Here is a 21,894-nt window from a genome sequence, read left to right on the forward strand (position 1 = left end):
TTCTTACAGAGCATTAACTTTATGAATATTGCTAATGTTGGAAGGAACAGGTTTCATCTGTTACTTATTTTATGGCTCACTTACGCATGAGTCTAAACTTAAAGCTTCCAACACACACAACGCGCGCCGCAAACGTGTCTAAAGCGTCTCCTAGAAGTTTTAAATCAAGGAAACAAAACGCGCTTTTCAGGACAGAACTGGTTTCATCTGTTACAAATTTTATGGCTCACTTACGAAGTAGTCTAAACTTAAAGCTTCCAACACACACAACGCGCGCCGGAAACGAGTCTAAAGCGTGTCCTAGAAGTTTCAAATCAAGGAACCAAAACCGCATGAGAACGTCTGCAGTACGGAGCGTTTGGGCTGCCATTTTAATCGCGTCCTCGTCTAGTGCAACGTGCTTTATCCAATTACTAGCTGATGCCCGCGACTTCGTCTGCGTGGAATTAGGTTTTTTAAAAATTCCCTGGGAACTCTTTTATTTTCCGGGATGAAAAGCCTATGTCACTCTGCAGGTCTTTATCTATACCCATGCAAAAAATCACGTCAATCCGTTCCACCGTTGCGACGTGATTGAAGTACAAACCAACAAACCAACAAACCAACATGTTCCCTATTCAACGCGTATTTTTTAAAAATAAAAATTGACAAACCAAGATTTTACCACCACCCCACCGACCGACCGGTTCGAAAACACATTTTACTGAAAGGAGCCCGCAAGATTGTCATCACATACAATTCATGCGCGCTCAGTGACGGCTGCCATTGCGGTGCCACTCGCCGTGCGTTGTGTTTGTTTCCACCTTAACCAACTAAAATTTTTGGAGAGTGAGTAAGTTACAAGAACTATCGTCTCAGATGAACCTGGCTAACATCGCATACAGGCATAGGTACTGGCAACCTGGCATGCTTTACCTAAGTCAATGACGTCGATTGTGTCTATTAAACGATGGGTTTATGACCATACGACAGGTTTTGGAATTGACTGATGAACCTATCACATATAGGCATTGACTATAGGTTCTGCATCAGACAATCCATAACAAATAACTCACTTGTAAAGTCCAGTCTTCTGAATGAGGAAGGTGTATGGCCCGAAACCGCTGGTCGCTGGTGTAGGTGTACCGTCCCACTGTCAGCAAATGGATGTCTCTGTGCCGCACCCATGATACTTGCATGTTTAACTGCAACAAAATATGTACGGTTATTGATGAATAAAGAAGCACTCAGCGGGTCATGAACAGAGCTATGCTCTGAATTTCTCTACGTGTTGAAATCACAAATGGGGAGGTATTTTAGGAGAACCAGAGTAATCAGAAATTTCACAGGAAAACACACACACACACACGCACAAACACACACACACACATATTATATTAATCTAATATAATTTTCATTGATTTTTAATAGTGCTTTTTTTCTTTTGTACCTAATTTCTCAATATGGAGGTGGGCGTTAACAACTGTAACACAGTTTCTAACTAAAGCAATTGTTACCGTACTTTACTTTTAAGGCAATTAGTTTAAAGAGAATAATAAATATTTTTTCATTTTTGAAATTGAAATAATTAAAATAATTTTCAATCGATATATCTCAACGGGCCATACATATTAAAAGTTTTATCGACATATTCTTATATTGTTATTAGTTATCAATTATCATCAAACTACAAAAACTAGGCCTTCACATTTTACCTTCTACTTGGTCTACATCATGTTTTTATTTGTTCTGTAGTGTCTAATAAAATTGCACCATGATTGGTGCTATTTACCTATTTGTTTGTCAGAAAACGAAAAATTCAAAACTCAGGACCCTTACCGTTGACAGTGAGAATAAGTCAAAACTTATCGTCAAGAAAGTAACAAAATCTATTTCCAATTTGGGGGAAGCGTTCCAAATTTATTATCTTTGAATTAGATACTTATTTGGAAGAAAGCATCGATAATAACAATTTTCTTTTGAACTTTATCATTCAGCGATCATCTTAACGGTTCTTGAGACGTAAAACTCAAGGATTTACGGATATTTGAATTCCTTTATGGCAATGATATTAGAAGAAAAATAGGTAGATAGGTTACTTATATCAAATTCGATGTTTAGTAATGGCACGCTGCGTCAGCGCCGAAAGACTCAACACACATAAACGCATAGATAGTATTTTAACCTCACACAACAGAGAGTAAAGGACGGTGAACTAATAACCTCAGCTTCAGTTGCGCACGAAAAAGAGACGGTTATATTTTGCACTACCTCGTCCTGCACAGAAGAGTGGAAGAAGGACGGATATATGCCTAATAATGCGAGCGTAAAAGAGACGGGACGAGACGGTAAACTAGAAACTCCAAAGAAAAAAAAAACAGTAAAGTCTATTCGGCTAATGCCGATTTATGCCTACACTGTAGTTGTATAGTAAAATAAAAACCTTATACTGTGGTATTTAATATATTACGAACTAGCTTTTTCCCGCGGTTCCGCTCGTTTTTAGGGTTCCGTGCCCAAGGGGTGCCAACGGGACCCTATTACTAAGCCTCCGCTGTCTGTACGTCCATCTGTCAGCGGGCTGTATCTCGTAAGCCGTAATAGGTAGACAGTTGAAATTTTCACAGAATGTATTTCTATTGCCGCTATAATAAAAATAATAAAAATTAAATTAAATTAAATAAAGGGGGCTCCCATACATGGAAAAGAAGTCGAAATAAAATTACTAAATTTTACGCGGACGAAGCCGCGGGAAGGTAGGTAAAGGAATAAAATGTGAAATGAAAATATTTTTTATTTTTGAAAATATTTACTATTACACAATCTACATACTCATAGCCAAAATTCCCTCATTGTATGAAGAGACCCAGCAGTGGACCGTAAAAAGATGTTAGACCATAGTTAATTTATCCTTCCCTAAAACAGGAAATATGCACACTATTTGAATTGTCAATACTCAGAAGAGACCTATCTGTTTATTTTATATTCTTTGATCGGAAACTTTAAAATACGTACAACGATAACTTGATACGTACTTATGGCATGTGACATAAGGTACAAATTGCAATGAGTTGCATTTTACACGAACGTGCACGAGTTTGTTATTGTTAAATAAGTGAAAAATACGAATTATATAAAAGAAATAGTTTTACTTACGAATGAAATGTGATTCCTTGACTTTTGGAAACCTTGCTTGTGTAGTTTGTGCAGAATCTCATCACACACGACGGCATTTTCGGTTGTTTTGGGAGACGAAAACAAAATACACATTACTATCAACGACGTCATCGATAGCGCGACGACAGCGGACGACTGAGCTCAGGTTTGCTAATTAGCTTAGTTTTAACGTGCCACTTGCGGTCCGCGTATAACGTATCTACCTATTTTCTTCTAATATCATTGCTTTATGGTGTCTTAACTTTAGAACAAGATTCTAAGCTAAGGATTAACAATGGTTTTCGTGAAACAATGGAGTATTTACTTCAATTAAGACAGTTGATTAAAAGTTTTATGAGATACCTGCCGAAAATTCTAATTCTAAATCTTTGATGAATTTATGATATTACAGAATGAGCTTATTTTATTTTATTTCTTATTATATTTATTCTATTTAGGTAGTACACTAACAGCAAGTACACAAAGCACTTAAATTAAAAGTCTGTCTGTCTGTCTGCTAGCTTTTTACGGTTCAACAGATTAACCGATTTCAATGAAATTTGGTACAGAGTTAGCTTACATCCCGGGAAAAGACATAGGTTACTTTTAATCGCGAAAAATCAGAGTTCCTACGATATTCTTAATGGCCCATCCGTTTAACCGATTTATACGAAATTTGGTACAGAGGTAGCTTGCATCCCGGAAATTGATATAGGCAACTTTTTATCCCGGAAAATAAAGAGTTGCCACGGGATTTTTAAAACCTCAATCCACGCGGACGAAGTCGCGGGCATCCTCTAGTCTAAATATATAAAAGGAAAAGGTGACTGACTGACTGACTGGTCTATCAACGCACAGCTCAAACTACTGGACGTATCGGGCTGAAATTTGGTGTGCAGATAGCTATTATGACGTAGACATCCGCTAAGAAAGGATTTTTGAAAATTCAACCCCTAAGGAGGTGAAATAGGGGGTTTAAATTTCTGTAGTCCACGCGGACGAAGTCGCGAGCAATAAATAAAATTATTTAGCAATCTACCTAATGCTGTGATAGCCCAGTGGTTAGGACGTCCGCCTTCTAATCGGAGGTCGGGGGTACGATCCCGGGCATGCACCTCTAACTTTTCGGAGTTATATGCGTTTTAATTAATTAAAATATATCACTTGCTTAGCGGTGAAGGAAAACATGGTGAGGAAACCTGCATGCCTGAGAGTTCTCCATAATGTTCTTAAAGGTGTGTGAAGTCTACCAATCCGCACATGGCCAGTGTGGTAGACTATGGCCAAAACCCTTCCCACTCTGAGAGGAGACCCGTGCTCTGTAGTGAGCCGGCGATGAGTTGATCATGATGATGAATCTACCTAATAAGTAGGACAAATATCCATTAGAACAAAGCAACTGCAGTCAAAGAACCACACGTAGCGCCGGTCACCACAAACAGTTCCCGTTTCCAGGTGCTCCCGGCGATGCTTAATTAAATTAGCCCGTAACTAGGTTACGACCTCAAACATGCGCGTGGTATTGAATAAAAATCTATACTTCTGAACTAGATAAATGAATCATTTATAGCAGTAGATGACGCACGCTCTATATTGACGCAGTAATAAGTATCACTACCCCTATTATAAATGCAAAAGTGTGTTTGTTTGTTGGTTTATTGGTTTGTTGGTTTGGCCTTTAATCACATCACAACGGACCAATGGATCGGCGTGATTTTTTGCATGGGTATATTAAGACCTGGAGAGTTTTTTTAATTTTTTAATTTAGATACAAGTTAGCCATTGACTGCAATCTCACCTGATGGTAAGTGATGATGCAGTCTAAGATGATAGCGGGCTAACCTGGAAGGGGTATGGCAGTTTGTATTAAACCCATACCCCTTTGGTTTCTACACGGCATCGTACCGGAACGCTAAATCGCTTGGCGGCTCGGCTTTGCCGGTAGGATGGTAACTAGCCACGGCCGAAGCCTCCCACCAGACAAGAGTGACATTTTTATCCCGGAAAGTCGCGGGCATCAGCTAATAGTACATAAATGGAAATGAGGTTAACTAAGGATTCATGCATTGACTTGCACTTATTGAAATTACAATATACATACCGCGCATACAAGGTCGCAGGCCTACTAATGACTTGCACTTATTATACAAGTCAATACTTGAACTTCCATAAAATATACTATAGTACCCATTAAAATAATATCACACAACGTACAAGGCTGAATTTTATGAATCTACCACAGGAGCGTGGCGGGCGGCCTACTAATGACTTGCACTTATTATACGAGTCCATGTTTGCACTTCCATAAATGTAGAGCACATATTACATCACAAGGAATAAGGCTGGATTTTATGAATCTACCACAGGGGCAAAGCCGCGGGCAGTCGCTCCAGCTGGGTGAATGCAAAGTTACAAGGTCGTAGGCCTACTAATGACTTGCACTTATTATACAAGTCAATACTTGAACTTCCACTATAGTACACATTAAAATAATATCACAGAACGTTCAAGGAATAAGGCTGAATTTTATGAATCTACCACGAGAGTGAAGTCATGGGGGTCGCGCGGCGGGCGGCCTACTAATGACTTGCACTTATTATACAAGTCAATGCTTGAACTTTCATAAAATATACTATAGTACACATTTTTTATTGTTTTTTTATTTTGTTTATTTGAAAGTAATCAACAGCGTAATTACATAATTATTATTTAAATCCAAATTTAGATTTAACAGAAGACCACAAGAGATTACTTAAAATTATAATGAAAACTATTTTAACAGAATAGATTTAGAATATACAATAATATAATTACAACAGTGTGTGTGTGTGTGTGTGTATGTGTTTGCGTGTGTGTGAATATTAGAATAATACCACAGAACGTACAAGGTTTAAGGCTGAATTTTATGAATCTACCACAGGAACGCGGCAGTCGCGCGGCGGGCGGCCTACTATAATGACTTGCACTTATTATACAAGTCAATACTTGAACTTCCATAAAATATACTATAGTACACATTAAAATAATATCACAGAACGTACAAGGAATAAGGCTGAATTTTATGAATCTACCACAGGAGCGAAGCCGCGGCGGTCGAGCGGCGGGCGCCTACTAATGACTTGCACTTATTATACAAGTCCATGTTTGCACTTTCATAAATGTAGAACACATTAAAATGATATCACAGATCGTTCTAAGGCGTGAGAGTGGTGTGAGCGTGACCCAGTTCCAAGGGGTCGGTAGTTAGTATTACAAACTACGAGTACCAGCAACAGATAATACTAAGGCGAAAGTGTGCCTGTCTATCTGTTTGTTACTCTTTCACACATTTCCGTAGAATCGATTTTGTCGAAAGATTAAGTCCGAAAGTGTATGACATAGGTAGGTATGTCTTTCTGTCAGCTACCTTTTCATGGAATTTGACGTTTGGTTCAGAGATAGCCTTGCATTCCATGGACGATGCTTTTGTCTCGAAAAATTATAAAATTCTCACGGGATTAAAAAAAACCCAAATACATCAGCTAAATAAGCTAATAAAGCTAAGGATAAGATTACACTAGATACCTAAATACTTTATTTATTTATTTATTTTATTTGCAGGATTTACCTAGTATGTTTGAGTGTTACTTTTTTTGTTTTTTTTTTCCACACAAAAAAAAAACACAATATTGGTTTCTTCGTGCTCGTAAGCGCTTGGCGGCTTGTCTGAGCACTGCACATTCCTCTGTAGTTAATACTTAGTCTAATATTCTAGGTAGGTATGTGCAACTATTATGAACATAATGTAGGTAGGTAGTTTTAAAATAAAATATATCCGCGTAAACAAGCTTCAATTTCTGCATACGAGTTGGACCTCGCCACGCCAAAATGCACCATGCCACACAGCATCTATTATTAGCATCTATTATATTATAGTATTCTAGATACACAGGATACTTCTAGCGAGTAAATACTGGATCAATGAATTGGTACGGATTTTTTAAAAGTAATCAACGCAGATAAAATATTACACAAGCTTCACCTAGTGTTGTTTATTTTGAATTAAGTAGCTACGAAAATAAACGTTATGAGCTTGTTGACATTTCTGAATAAAAATCTAAACTAACAAGCCTTTTAGCTGAACCTGTTAAAGCAATATACTCTTCATGAAACTATATTAAGACCTTCTACATAGCATTATACTCGAAATTGCTATTTGCTTTTAGCGCCATATTGCGCTGAAACTCTACATAGAGCAGCTAATTTTAATATCGTTATTATTTCTAATTGATTCGTTAGTTAGGCTAATTAGAAGTTTAAACTTCAATAATATGCCAGCATGGACAAAATTAATTTGATTTATTTAATTGCTATGGACTAATAATAATTATTAAGTACTTAGCTATCCTCTACTTAAATACCTACCTACCATAGTTTTAATTGTCCAGTATTTTTTTCAGTATCTATTAAATAAGCAAGTTTATCAATAGGTTAATAATAAGCAGGTATTTCTCAAGCTTCTATATCCATACTAATATTATAAATGCGAAAGTGTGCCTGTCTGTGTGTCTGCTAGCTTTTCACGGCTCACCGATTTTGATGAAATTTGGTACGGAGGTAGCTTACATCCCGGGGAAGGACATAGGCTACTTTTTATCCCGGAAAATCAAAGAGTTCCCACGGGATTTTTAAAAACCTAAATCCACGCGGACGAAGTCGCGGGCATCATCTAGTATTATTATAATTGTAACTTTATACACAACTAGCGACTCGCCCCAGCTGCGCACGTTTGATTCTCTCTCTGATTTCTGTTTGAACTCCGGGATAAAAAGTAGCCTATGTCCTTCCCCGGGATGTAAGCTATATCTGTACCAAATTTCGTCAAAATCGGTCGAACGGATGGGCCGTGAAAGGCTAGCAGACAGACAGACAGACAGACACACTTTCGCATTTATAATATTAAGTATGGATAGATTTTATTGCCCGTTCACAATCTCGCTAGTAAGTACTAAGGTACTTTGCACGTAGGTCGTAGGATCACAAGAAAGTATATTAAAAAAATTCACCCGTGAGGTTCCAGGGCGGGTCAGCTAGCTTATCGTTGTTCTAAAACTCAATCATATACCTGTGTCTATTAATAATATCAATAAGCGTTTATTGTGTATGCTAATATTATTAAAAGGGTAATTTGTAAGTAATTTGTTTGTAGTAAGTAATCCGTGGAACTACAGAACCGATTTTGAAAATTCTTTCACCAGTAGAGAGCTACATTACTCCTGACTAAAATAGGTTATATTTCATTTTCCAAAAAAATAGGGATCCTACGAAAACTGTAATAAGCTACCGATGGAAAGCCGCGGCGGGTCGCTAGTGATTTATAATCAAGCCACGTCTATCCTGATAATCATGTATATTTTATAAGTAACGAAACACAAAGTGCGCAGCAATTATTTAAATGACTTTTTCCGAATCCGTGAAAATACGGATATAAAAAATATCTACGTCTTAATGTCATATAACCTTACTAATAGTTCTATGACAACAGCTGTAACAACAAGTGCGTAACCACCTTAAGGTTTCACAAAAGCCTCAAAAATTCAAATTGTTTCAGAATAGAATAATAAAAACACTTTCATAAAGTTAGTACGATGCTAATGTTCCTAATGTGAAATAGAGACCCGAAATGCGCTCGGTATTGAATTAAAATGTAAGCTTATTAGCCTGCTGTTACCCGCACTTGCACTTGGACATTTATACACCATTATGCATAGAATGCAAGCGGTAATAAGCTCTGAACATGTTGATTTTATTATTAGAACCTATTGTGTATTCTGTGATAGAACGTGTACTTTCTAGTACTAGAATAAAGTAGCTACCTAGACAGACAGACAGACAGACAGACACACTTTCGCATTTATAATATTAGTATGGATAAACAGCTACAGTGCGACAACATACCCATATCGATAAAACGCTTATCTGTATATATAAAATTCAAAGTCCTGACTGACTGACTAGCTGACATATATATCAACGCACAGCCTAAACCACTGGTCCTAAAGACATGAAATTTGGAGGGTCTATTCTTCGCAAAGAGTAGGTATCCACTAAGAAAGGATTTTTCGAAATTCCACCCCTAAGTGGGTTAAATGGGGGATGGAAGTTTGTATGAAAGTCCCTCATTTTTCAAGTTATTTGCACGAAAATTGATATTTGTTATATGTGTTATTCGGTGCTGGTGAGGGTGCGTGTTCTGATGTTATAATGTTTGTTTCTGAAAAAAAAATGCCATTTGTTTCCTGTACGCCACGCGGGCGAAGCTGCGAGCAGAAGCTAGTAAGTTAGTAAAGGGCGCATTAAACGATTACCACAAAATAGTGGCCTAGTTGTAGTCCGACGTGATTCAATTAACATCAGAACTGGGTTACGACCTCATGTATGCGTGCGGTATTCAATAAAACCAGAACTTACAATCTCATTATTTTTTTGTAACTTGATCCACAACAATCCTAAAGGCCGTTTCACGTAAGAACAACACAGTGTGACATTGAGCTAGATGCCACATGGCCATATTTTTTTAGAGTTCCGTACCTCAAAAGGAAAAAAGGAACCCTTACAGCATCACTTAGTTTTCTGTCTGTCTGTCTGTCGTGTCTGTCAAGTAAACCTATATTCTCGAGGGTAGACGTGAATGGAAAGCGATCTCCCGGATCCGTTGTAAAAATGGGGGTGCCACAAGGTTCCATCTTAGGACCTTTTCTGTTCCTTATTTACATCAATGACCTTCCTTACCTCGCTAAGGACAATTACGGGATAGTCTTGTTTGCTGATGATACATCACTTTTATTTAAAATCAATCGATACTTAACAACTTTTGATGAAGTAAACAATTCTCTCACCAAGTTAGTACAGTGGTTCGAAGCTAATAACCTGCTTCTCAACGGGAAAAAGACAAAGTGTATTAAATTCACTTTACCAAATGTTAAGCAGGTGAAAACCACTGTGCAACTTAATAATGAGGAATTAGATTTAGTGGATACCGCTATTTTTCTTGGAATAACGTTAGATGCAAAACTTCAATGGGGCTCTCATATAAATAACTTATCGAACAGACTTAGTTCTGCCGCATATGCGGTAAAAAAGATTCGCCAGTTGACAGACATAGAAACTGCGAGACTAGTATATTTTAGTTACTTTCACAGCATTATGTCATATGGTATATTATTATGGGGTAATGCTGCTGATATTAATTCTATTTTTGTGCTGCAGAAAAGGGCTGTTCGAGCCATATACAGTATGGGGCCACGAGAGTCGCTGAGAACTAAATTTAGGGAAGTTAAAATTATGACAGTGCATAATCAATATATTTTTGAAAATTTACTGTACGTACATAAAAACATAAATAAATTTAAAAAAAAAAGTGACTGTCATAATATAAATACTAGAAATAAAAATAAACTTGTAATTCCCGCCTCTAGGCTCAGTAAAGTTAGCAATTCATTTGCTCGTAATTCCATACGTTTCTATAATAAGCTTCCAGAAGACATATTGGAGATGTCTCTCAACAAGTTCAAAGTTTTCATAAAACGTAAACTAATTGAAAAATCCTATTACAATGTAAAGGATTATTTAAATGATAAGCAAGCTTGGGAATGAGTTGCTTAGCGACTTTGTGATAGTTCTAATAAGTTTCAATAATTTTGTAAAGTGGTGATAATAAAAAGAATACCCGGCTGAGTTTGTTGTGGGCTCTTCTCAGACCTGGGCGCGTTTGGAACCCTCGTAGCTTTAGTTTTAAGTTTGCGTTATAATTATCACCACTATATTATCTTACAAATCTAACACTATACCAGACAATCAATAAGAGTAATTTATTACCTATTTTGAATAAATCATTTGACTTTGACTCGTTGACCTAGAATCATGCAATTTGACAGGTAGGTAGGTCTTATAACACAAGTAAAGGACTAAATCTGAAAACCGTCGATTTGTGGTTACGTCACAGAAAAAAAGTAGCCCTTGGCCTTTCCCGGGATTTAAGCTAACTCTGTACCAAATTTCAACAAAATCGGTGAAAACCGGTGAGCCGTGAAAAGCTAGCAGACAGATAGACACACTTTCGCATTTATAATATTAGTATGGAAGTATGGATTAAAATCTACATAGCGTAATGCTTTTGTGAATTCAACTTACATTTTTAATAATCCTTAGTTAATTTCAAAAGTTTCCCAAGTGATTTTGTAAAATTAAGTCAATACAAATCTAGACCATTTATAAATTTGTTGTATAAGCTCAGTATGAATACTGCTTGAATAATATTATAATAATATGTTAAGATTAATGCTTCCTAATATCATTAGATTTGAATTTGTCTTTCATTTATCATCTCCATTCAGACCTTTTCAAGGATGGCTTCTGAGAAATTGTACGCCGCGCAACTCATTATGCAAACATTTAAAACAAATTATTTGTATACTACATAGATCGTGCTATTAGCGTGAATTTCAGAAATCCCGTGGAAATTCTTTGATTTTTCGGAATAAAAATAGCCTTGTTCATCTCCGGGATGCGGATGTACCGTGAAAAGGTTTTTTTGTCGACCTCCCTGGCGCAGTGCTAAGCACTGTGGTCTTATTAGTGGGAGGTCCCGGGTTCGATTCCTGGCAGGGGTTTGGAATTTTTTAATTTCTAAATTTCTGCTCTGGTCTGGTGGTAGGCTTTGGCCGTGGCTAGTTACCATCCTACCGGCAAAGCCATGCCGCCAACCGATTAAACGTACCGGTACGATGCCGTATATAAACCAAAGGGGCAATAAAAAAACTGCAATACCCCTTCCAGGTTAGCCCGCTTTCATCTTAGACTGCATCATCACTTACCATTAGGTGAGATTGCAGTCAAGGGCTAACTTGTATCTCAATAAAAAAGGTAACAAACAAACAGACAACAACATTAAATAAACATTGGACGTCAATCGTTTAAGACAACGAAGATGAAATCTCATTTGAATGTCAAAATGCCGCTAATATTTGAAGCCTTTAATTATTATTACTAGCTTATGCCCGGGACTTCGTCCTCGTGGACAACACAAATTTCTAACCCCTATTTTACCCCTATAGGGATTGAATTTTCAAAAATTCTTCTGTGGATGTCTACGTCAGAACAGCTCTTTGGATGCCTTTCAGCCCAATCCGTCCAGTAGTTTAAACTGTGCGTTGTTAGATTAGTCTGTCAGTCAGTCAGTCACCTTTTTCTTTTAACAGTATATTTAAATTATTAGACTAAGACTCGGCTTTAATTTATCTTCTTCATTCAGAGCTTTTCATGGCTTCTAATGAGGATTATATGAAAGTCATTGTTAGGTTTCACAAAAGCAGATTTTACTTTGAAATCTTCTACACAATCGTATTACTATTATCATTAATTTTCATCTGTGTGATTGCGATTAATAGGGTCTTGGACTGTAGAAATGTAGAAAATGACGTGATTTTTGTATAGCAGTAGTTTATGAGGCTAGAATTCGTTATTTAAAACATGATTACGGAACCCACAGTGCGCGAGTCTGACTTGCAATTGGCCCGTTTTTTACTATGAATCATTATAGGTGGTATATATAAACGAACATTCAGCGAATGGTTTGGCTAATAAAATTAGTTCCAAGCTACCCTTTATCTCGTACTATTAGTAACAACTAACTCGCCGCAGCCAAAGCCTTCCATTCGACCAGACCTGAATTAATTTAGAAGTAAGTTATAAATTCTAACATTGACCTCACCGAGAATAGAATCCTAAGAATAGAATCCTATAGGTCATACGCATAACACACACCACTGTACTAGGAAGATTTTCATAATATGAAAGATTTTAAAGTGTTTTAAAAATATCACTTCAAAACACTTTAGAACAACACTTGCATTAAAATAAAACACCCATTATACTACCGACATCAGCGCGAGAGAAAGAAAATGTGAAACGTTTAGATTACGCAAATATTCTCTATTAACATCTGTGTCTCGTAATATTATTTGAAATTCACATCTTCATGAAAAGTAATAAACATTAAAGAACATAGATCTAAACATTAGTGAAGATCTCGACCTGTCGCGTACTATACATACATAGATGAACACTGAAAACTTTATATTACCTTTTTTGGGCATTCGTGTAAAAATTTATTAATACCTAACCTCATTACGATAAAGAAAGGAGGTTACATTGCAATCAGTGAATAGTATTAAAGCGGACGTGTGGACGGTTTCCATCTCGTTATAGAAGATGCGGCGGACGCATCACGGCTTAATGAGACTTTTATTTATAAAGTTTCCCCCACAATACCACCTTTAAAGTTGCATTGTGCTATTGTTGCGTTTCATTTTAAAACGAGGATTTTGTGGTACACCGCTATGTAAATTGGACGTTAGCTTAGGGCTACCATCCGTTCGGATCTTCCCGGATTTGTCCTAGTTTTAGTATTTTGACGACCTCCCTGGCGCAGTGGTGTGCGCTGTGGTCTTAATAGTGGGAGGTCCCGGGTTCGATTCCTGGCAGGGGTTTGGAATTTCTAAATTTCTGGTCTGGTCTGGTGGGAGGCTTCGGCCGTGGCTAGTTACCACCCTACCGGCAAAGCCGTGCCCCCAAGCGATTTAGCGTTCCGTTACGATGCCGTGTAGAAACCAAAGAGGTATGGGTTCAATAAAAACTGCCATACCCCTTCCAGGTTAGCCCGCTATCATCTTAGGCTGCATCATCACTTACCACCAGGTGAGATTGCAGTCAAGGGCTAACTTGTATCTGAATAAATAAAATAAAATAAAAATTTAGAGGGCGTCCGAGAAGGGTCCGGGTGGGGTTTAATAAATTTATTTTAAGAGTTTCCCCAGCGTTTTCCATTTCTCATTTAAAAATTAACCAATCAAACTCAATGAATTTTTGTAGACACATTCTTGAAATAAAAATCTTATAAAGAAAGTATAAATAAATAAAATATATTTGTAGTAAATCTTTGAGATTTAATTATTAAGATGAAAAAATAGGCATTATGTCCGGTTTATAGGTAGGTGCGCTCGAAAGTCGAAAGTCCGGGGTTTTCGAACTCCTCGTCCTAATAAATAGATTTTGCAGTTGGCAACCCTGCGTAAGCTCCGCAATAAGAGGGACTCGTTAGTGTGAACGTGTGCACTTGCCTTTTCTATTTGGGTATGCGCTACCTATTTTTGAAACGTGAATCGTGATACTCTCTCGTAATATTTCCACAGCGAGCTTTATATCACGTTGCAGTTTTAATTTAATTGTAGGTAAGTTCTGTTGGAGATTTATCATATTAAAAGTAGGAATTCGGTTGCACATTATCTCCAAACAATACGATAGTTTTTAGGCGCAAGCGTGCCGCGTCCATGATGAGCAGGCTGTTGAGGAGTACAACACTCTCCTCAGCGCATTGTCCATGAAATTGGACAGCCCTCTCTGGAGGTGCTGGAGTGGTGCGCACATAGGCGCAAAGAGACTCCCTCGGGCGTTATAAATAGGATTAGTTTTAATAGTAGTAGAATTAGTTGTTAAGTTTAAGCTAGTAATAAGTAGGTACTAACATAGGTTAAGGAATTGTCTCTGTACTAACACACAATTATGGGTGTACTTATGCCTGAAATAAAAGTTTATTTATTTATTTATTTATTTAGGGTTCCATATTTCCACGGAAAAATGAACCAGTAAAGGATCACTTCGTCGTCTGTCTGTCGTGTCTGTCAAGACCCGTCAAGGGATTCAAAACCTATAGGGTAGATCTATAATTATGAAATTTGGCAGGTACCAATGTCTTATACAGCAACAGAAAAGGGGAAAATCCGAAAAACGTGAATTTGTGGTTAGTCCGCCACGATGGCCAAGTTTGGCGGACTTCACACACCTTTGATGTTTTCCTTCACACTATCTCTATTCAAATAAACTTGTACTTTTAACTCGTCAAATGCATTTACCTACCGCCTGACGAGAACGTCTTCGTATAAAATTTTCCGAAATATATTCTGAAATCGTTTACATACCGTTTTATTTCCTAAGTTTTTGACTCGGCAGTTCAAGTAGGCGGTCTTGCCAAGCAACGCGGTGACATTCTTGGAGGCCGCCAAGTCGAAGTAGGGTCCGGTGCGAGGGGTGGGGCGGGGGGCGTCGATCGCCACCCCTGGCCGAATCACGTTTTCCGCCGCTGGTGGTGAGGTCGCTGAGGTATTCGACGGCATACCCTTGCCAAGTTCGCGCTGCGCTGATGATACTGTGGAAAAGATAAATATTTTTGTTACTAGCTTTTTCCCCGAATGCGACCAATCAACAGATTTTTAAGGGCGATGCCTCACTAGTGCGTTGCGTTGCGTCGTCACAAAGGATCAACGCATTGCGACCTGCCTTGCGACGACACACGACGTCGTCGCAGCGCAAGAGGATGTCTGTCCATCGTCGGCTCATCGTACCGGAGCTCTGACATCGCAGCGCATCACTCGCTTCGTCTCTCGTCCGTCGATCCTTTAAAACGTCACGTGCAAAGACGTGTCATTTTAAATTATATAGAAAACGACGCAGCGTTTTCGCTGTGACGACGCAACGCAACACACAAAATATGAGGCAGAGCTCTAAATCAACCCGGGTTGTTTAAATAATTTCAAATTAAGCATGAATTTTATAAGGCATAATCCATCCGCATACCATACTTTATCCCGGAAAATTAAGAGTTTCCACGGTATTTTAAAAACCTATATCCACGCGGATGAAGTCGCGGGCATCATCTTAACGCGTCGGATATAATATAAACGTAACATAATCTATGGTAGGTAAGTATAATGGCACTAGTTGTGGTTCGACGAGTAGTATAATATATTATATCAACTCGGCACTCATGCTATAAGTTTACAGACATACATTGTTCAAAGTTTTTGTTTAATTTCCTGTTGTCAACCCGTATTGTTAGCGGCAATAGCTAACAAAGTAAATAATTAACCGCAGCTTTAGCCCAACATGAATGCCTGTGTGGTTAGTTCATTGTTGTAAAGTTGTGTAACACGGCCCGGACCTGAGCGCGGTACGCTAGTATAGTAGGCATAAATCACTGACAATTTAGTAATTGCCTCAAATTTAGGTGATGACTATGTAGCTCATTTACCCTTTCTATTGTGTAAAGCGAGTCGTGCGAATGTAGGCATCATTTTACTGTAAACACATAAGAGAGAAAGCCAGCGCGTGCCAGACCTTCCTTATTTTATGAAAGCCGAAAGTTTGTCTGCGTATTGTAATTTATTAAACTTTAAATAAAGATGTCTGGCAGGGGATTGCCACCATACTAAGTGTCTACCAATGCATGACGTGAATTCTTATACTATTCTGAAGAAAATATACAAAAAATTTGACTTTATACTTTGACGTAAGATTTTTACACCTTCATAATACCTGTTATCTCCCAAAGCTACCATAATCCAAACAAATATCCAAACAAACGTTGTTCCCAGTGTTGGGGACAATACGCAGAGAAACTTTTAGCTCTTATAAAATAAGGAGGGTCTGGCACGCGCTGGCTCTTAGGCCATAACTAAAGCTTGTTTGTTTTCTTTGTTTTCTTTCACCGCAAAAACATCGTGAGGAAACTTGTATGCCTGAGAGTTCTTCATTTCAAAAGTGTGTGAAGTCTGCCAATTCGCACTATGCCAGCGTGGTGAACTATAGCCAAACTCTTCTCATTCCGAGAGAAAACTCATGCTCAGTAGTGAGCCAGCGATAGGTTGATGGTGATGATGATGATTGATGATCAAGTTGATAAAATAAAAGAATCCACGGTACCACTTCATTCCATCGGAGACGTTGCGTCAAGTTTTCATGGCGGCTCTTAGAAATACCATTGTAGAGTAGTCGCCAGGAAATATTGTAGGTAGGATCAGCACCAAAGCTAGGTTTGCACCCGTCAGTATAAGCAACTATGGGCAATTGCATACCTAGCTTTGTTGCTGACTGTACATCGTCCTTTAGAAAGAGATGTCGGTTTGGTAGAGCGTTGTCTCTGTCACTCATACCTATGTGGCGTTTTCTCTTTTTAAAGGTCGATGTACAATATTTCCTGCAGGGTTCTGTACAATATTACGGTTCTGGCATCTTGAATTTTGAAAAGCAATAATCTACGCTGAGCTCCCGTTCGGACGCCCGAGCCGCCCCTAAGTGTCTCGATGGAAGCTTAAGCTGCTAATAAATAATACCCCGCCTCTTCAATTGCAGCTGAAAACAAGCGATCGCTCGGGAAATAGCAGCTAATTGGCCTGCATAATATGATAACAGTTTATAGAAACTACTAACACAGGAACTCTTATGTCACTGTCTAGGTCAGGTCCGTTGCTCAGTAACAAGTAACAACGTGATTGAAGGACATACCAACAATACAAACACACTTTCGCATTTATAATTATTACTAGCAGTTGCCCGCGACTTCGTCCGCGTAATTTTTTTGTTTTGTCATGAGATCTGAAATTTTCCCGCTGCAAAAGGCCTCACTTACCTCCTCACCCAGTCTTACCTTAAGGCACGGAACCCAGAATACCTAAATGTCAATTTTTCATATCTCTAACTACAAAAACATAGGATTTTCATATAACTTTTCAACCCCCATTTCACCCCCTTAGGGGGATAATTTAGTTAGATCCTTTCTTATCTGATAGGTACCTACCCCCTAGAAAGAACCAACGTTTCAAATTTCAAGTGAAAATAACAATAGGTACCTAAAACTTTTCTATAAAAACTTTTCCCTCCCTGTTTTACCACCTTTAAGGTAAGAATTTCCCAAATTGACTTATACAGACTTTCATTATTTGAAGCTAATAACCTAAATGTCGATTTTCATGTCTCTAACTTCAAAAACATAGGACCTTCATACAACCTTCGACCCCCCCTTGCACACCCTTAGGGGGGGAATTTATCAAAACCGTTTCTTAGCTGACACCTACTTCCTAGAAAGAACCTACCTTCCAAATTTCAAGTTTGTAGGCCTCATAATTCCTGACATTTCGTGATTAGTCAGTCAGTCAGTCAGTGAGTGAGTGGTATTTCGCTTTTATATATTTAGATGGGTAGGTAGTGATTTACTTTTACCGGTTAATATTAGTAATTGCACCTTACTTTTGGTAAATATAATAAATCAATACTGTATTTGCCAAAACTTAACAGGTAAAATCAGGTTAGAACATTGATAGAGCTCAATGGCTATGCCACTTTGTATTCCGCCCATTATTATTTTTCTGCCCACTTTAATATTATATTATAATTCAATGAAAAATTGCTACATTAGATAAATTATTTCCCACTTTTAGCAGTTCATTCTACTTATTTCTTGTGATCCAAAATTATCGCCAGCTACCCCTCGTTACCACTCGTCGTTTGTCGGGCCCGGATTTTAATCGGGTGTTCCAGTGGCAGAACATTTTATATGAATCTATTAACGCTTGTCGGAAACCGATTTTGTATCAAAATGTACTACATCTGGAACATCCGGTTGAAATGAAACCTTTTTTTTATTCGCCCAATTTATTATATTCCTAATAATTACGCAATAATTAATGATCATTACGAAAGCTGGTAAAATTAAAATCTCTTTGTGAATATTTAAATAAAATAATAACTTAAAATGTACCCAAACGCGTTTTTCAATAAACTTGTAAAAATATAACATCTCAAGCGAATTTAGACTGTTACGCCTTTACATAAATGTTAAAATGGAGTAACAAGCTATCTTTAACATTAGCCTGTGGGCGAATGGGTATATAAATTGTATGGCTGCTCCGTTTTAGGGCCCGTCCAAACATAATATTTGCTTTGCTATAGCCGCTTCTACGAGCTTTTCACCCACGCATTTAGGGTATCTTCACACAAGAACGCCCACTGACTCGCGTTAGTGATGTATATTTAAAAGCGTGTATGAATTATAAATAAGAAATGAAACGGTGGCGTGCATTAGCATCTGCAAATAGGTAATTCAAGTAGGTATATGCGTTATTTTAGTTTGCCCCTGAGACCTAAGTTCCAGTTGCATGACAGGCGGTAATAGTTACTTTACGTGATTATTGTTAAACTTTGATCAATAATTAAAAGCAAAGTGAGTTGCATGAGTCATAATAATTTTATACCTTTGGCACGGTAATGTTATCTATACAGTATTCCAACTTCATACAAACGGACGAAACGCGAGCTATACCTACGCGCCTCAATCTCGCGGTGCGCTCGCGGTGCAGCCAGTCGCGACTGTGCCGCAGTGACGAACGGACGGTGTTTGTTTTTTAACAATAACCGCGCGAAAGTATTTTAGTTGTTTATTTATTTATTAGTATAGATATATAAAAAAATAATTTACAATTACAAAACTAAATGGAAACACAAATTAGGCAAATGTAATTAAAATCCTGGAGGCGGGCAGCCCTATCGCATGTTTACGTACCGCGCTGCTGTAGGTATTTATTTCAAAGATACGGCCAAGTTACAATACTATATGATAATATTACCGTGCCTTTGGGGTGCCAGCCAGGTAACATCCAAGTGTGCCTGAGTGCTGCCGGTCCCTTTTGGATGCGTCCGAGGGGAAGAGCAGTATTCGGGCCGGTGTACCTTGGTAACATGGCTAATAATCTCTCTTCGGGGATATTGTTTGGCTATGTTGGCGCGTACTATATCTACCTACTTATCCTGACTTTTCCTACCTAAACCTACCTAACAACCTTAATATTTCGGTAAAGTCAGTTTAACGATTCTTCTAAAAAGTTTGTTAAACGAGTCGCGTTGCGATCTTTTTATGACTGTAAAGGCACTTAAAAGCTAGTAAACACGTTAAAATTACCTTTTTTCATCCGAAACCCCATTATCTATTCACGAGTTTGGCAACATCTCCGTATTTTTGCGCAATCTCTTTGACATCTTTGTTTCTTTGATTACAGATTGGTTGCTGATGCAGACATCGAATACGTTTGCATAATATCTCAAACGGATAAAAATACAAGGTACCTACTGAATCTCGGTGAAATTTAGATGGAAATGTATTTTGACTCATACAGAATTTAAGCTCCACAATAGAATAGGGTCTTGGACTGTATTGAAAATGATGTGATTTTTTGCACAGCGGTAGTTTATGGGGCTAGAATTTATTAGTAAAGAGAATAATTTGAAAAATCATGATTTTTAAAGAGAATAATAAAATTAAAAAAAATATATGATTTCTATTTCTTTTTAACATTTAATTCATTATTAACGTTAAGTTGTTTATTTGTTATGTGATTTTTGCATGGGTAGGTATAGTTTCGTTTAAGACATGGAGAATGATATAGGCTACTTTATAACCCGGAGTTCCCACGGGATTTAAAAAAAAAACTTAAATCCACGCAGACGAAGTCGCGGCAATCAGCTAGTATTATAAGAATCGAAAGCGTCATGTGTTTTAATAAAATAATACTGTAACATCTTGGATTCATACATCTCATCTTAATATATAATATTAAGAACACGAGCCAACAATGAAATTGTTTGCCTCTCGAATATATTTTATACAAGCTGCTACGCCGAGCATTCGTTATTATTATACTTAAAATTCAAGATATTCTTTGTTCATGCTAAATTTTGCATTACAAGCTGTGGATGATGTGATTCATTTAAATTTGTATTTTTTTGTGACTAAGTATTTAATTTGACTAATTTTATCAAAACTATGTACACGTTGTTCGGTATATCATAAGTCATAACATATTGCATGCTAATAGGCAGAATTTGGCTGTACCTTTTTGTTTTGTAATATCTGCACTGTTTACCCATATTCGCAATAAAGAAATTTGAATTTGAATTTGAATTTGAATTTGGAATCGTCAAATTTGTCTGTTGGTAACAATGTAATAGTACTGTAGACATGTTACGTTCATAGTATTATTATACCTGTTGTAGAAGATTCGCTGTCGAAGATTGGTGGGAGAAAGAAGAAACTAAACGCACGAGAGTAGAAGAGACTTTACAAAAAAAATATGACGCAAGTGTCGTAGTTTTTAACCGACTTCCAAAAAGGAGGTGGTTCTCAATTCAGCCGGTTTTTTAATTTATTTATGTACACCGATTATTTCGAGGTATCTAGACCGATTTGCAAATTTTTTTTCTAATCAACAGAGGATGTTTCCGTAGTCCCATAAAAATTCTGGATCCAACTCCTCAATCCTGATGCTACAGAGTTACTGCCTGCCTATGTTTTTTTTTTTAAATTCATTATAGGCGCCACGCTTGACCACGATCACACCTGATGGGAAGTGATGATGTGGCCTAACATGGAACGCGTTAGCCTAGAAGGTGTATGTTATCATGATTCAGGAAGGGTTCATAGTGAATTATATTCTTCACTTTAGATACGTATGGACTAAGAGCCAGCGGGTGTCAGACCTTCGTTATTTCATAAAAGCTGAAAGTTTCTCTGCGTATTGTCCCCAATACTGGGAGAAACGTTTGTTTGGATGTTTGTTTGGATCATGGTGGCTTTGGGAGACAACAGGTAATAAAGGTGTAAAAGTGTATCTTGCGTCAAAGTATAAAGTCTATTTTTATAGGTATTTTCTTCAAGGCAGGCAACCCCCTGCCAGACACCCTTAAAATTTAATAAATTGTTAAAGTTTAAGGGCGTCAAGCAGACTAGCCCTTGGCTGCAATCAGACCTGCTGGCAAGTGATGATACAGCCTACAATATATGGATGAAGATGGATGGATGGATGGATGGATGGATGGAGTCTGTGTAATGTGCAA

At 37.7% G+C, this 21,894-nt stretch overlaps 1 protein-coding gene across 4 annotated transcripts in view; it reads right to left on the reverse strand.

The window, feature by feature from the left end:
* LOC117982930 (neurotrimin-like) overlaps positions 1-21,894 on the reverse strand; it is a 563,100-nt gene that overhangs the window by 450,907 nt on the left and 90,299 nt on the right. For all 4 annotated transcript variants that reach the window (XR_011236864.1, XM_034969369.2, XM_069499315.1 and 1 more), the window contains exons 3-4: positions 15,153-15,379; positions 1,056-1,184 (exon numbers count right to left, since the gene is read on the reverse strand). Coding sequence is in view for 3 of the 4 variants with exons in the window: in XM_034969369.2 (XP_034825260.1) it covers positions 1,056-1,184; positions 15,153-15,379 (356 nt within the window). In the remaining variant the exon portion in view is untranslated. The remainder of the gene's footprint in view (positions 1-1,055; positions 1,185-15,152; positions 15,380-21,894) is intronic.

The sequence above is a fragment of the Maniola hyperantus genome, chromosome 6 (genome assembly GCF_902806685.2).
Source record: "Maniola hyperantus chromosome 6, iAphHyp1.2, whole genome shotgun sequence".
Lineage (NCBI taxonomy): Eukaryota > Metazoa > Arthropoda > Insecta > Lepidoptera > Nymphalidae > Maniola > Maniola hyperantus.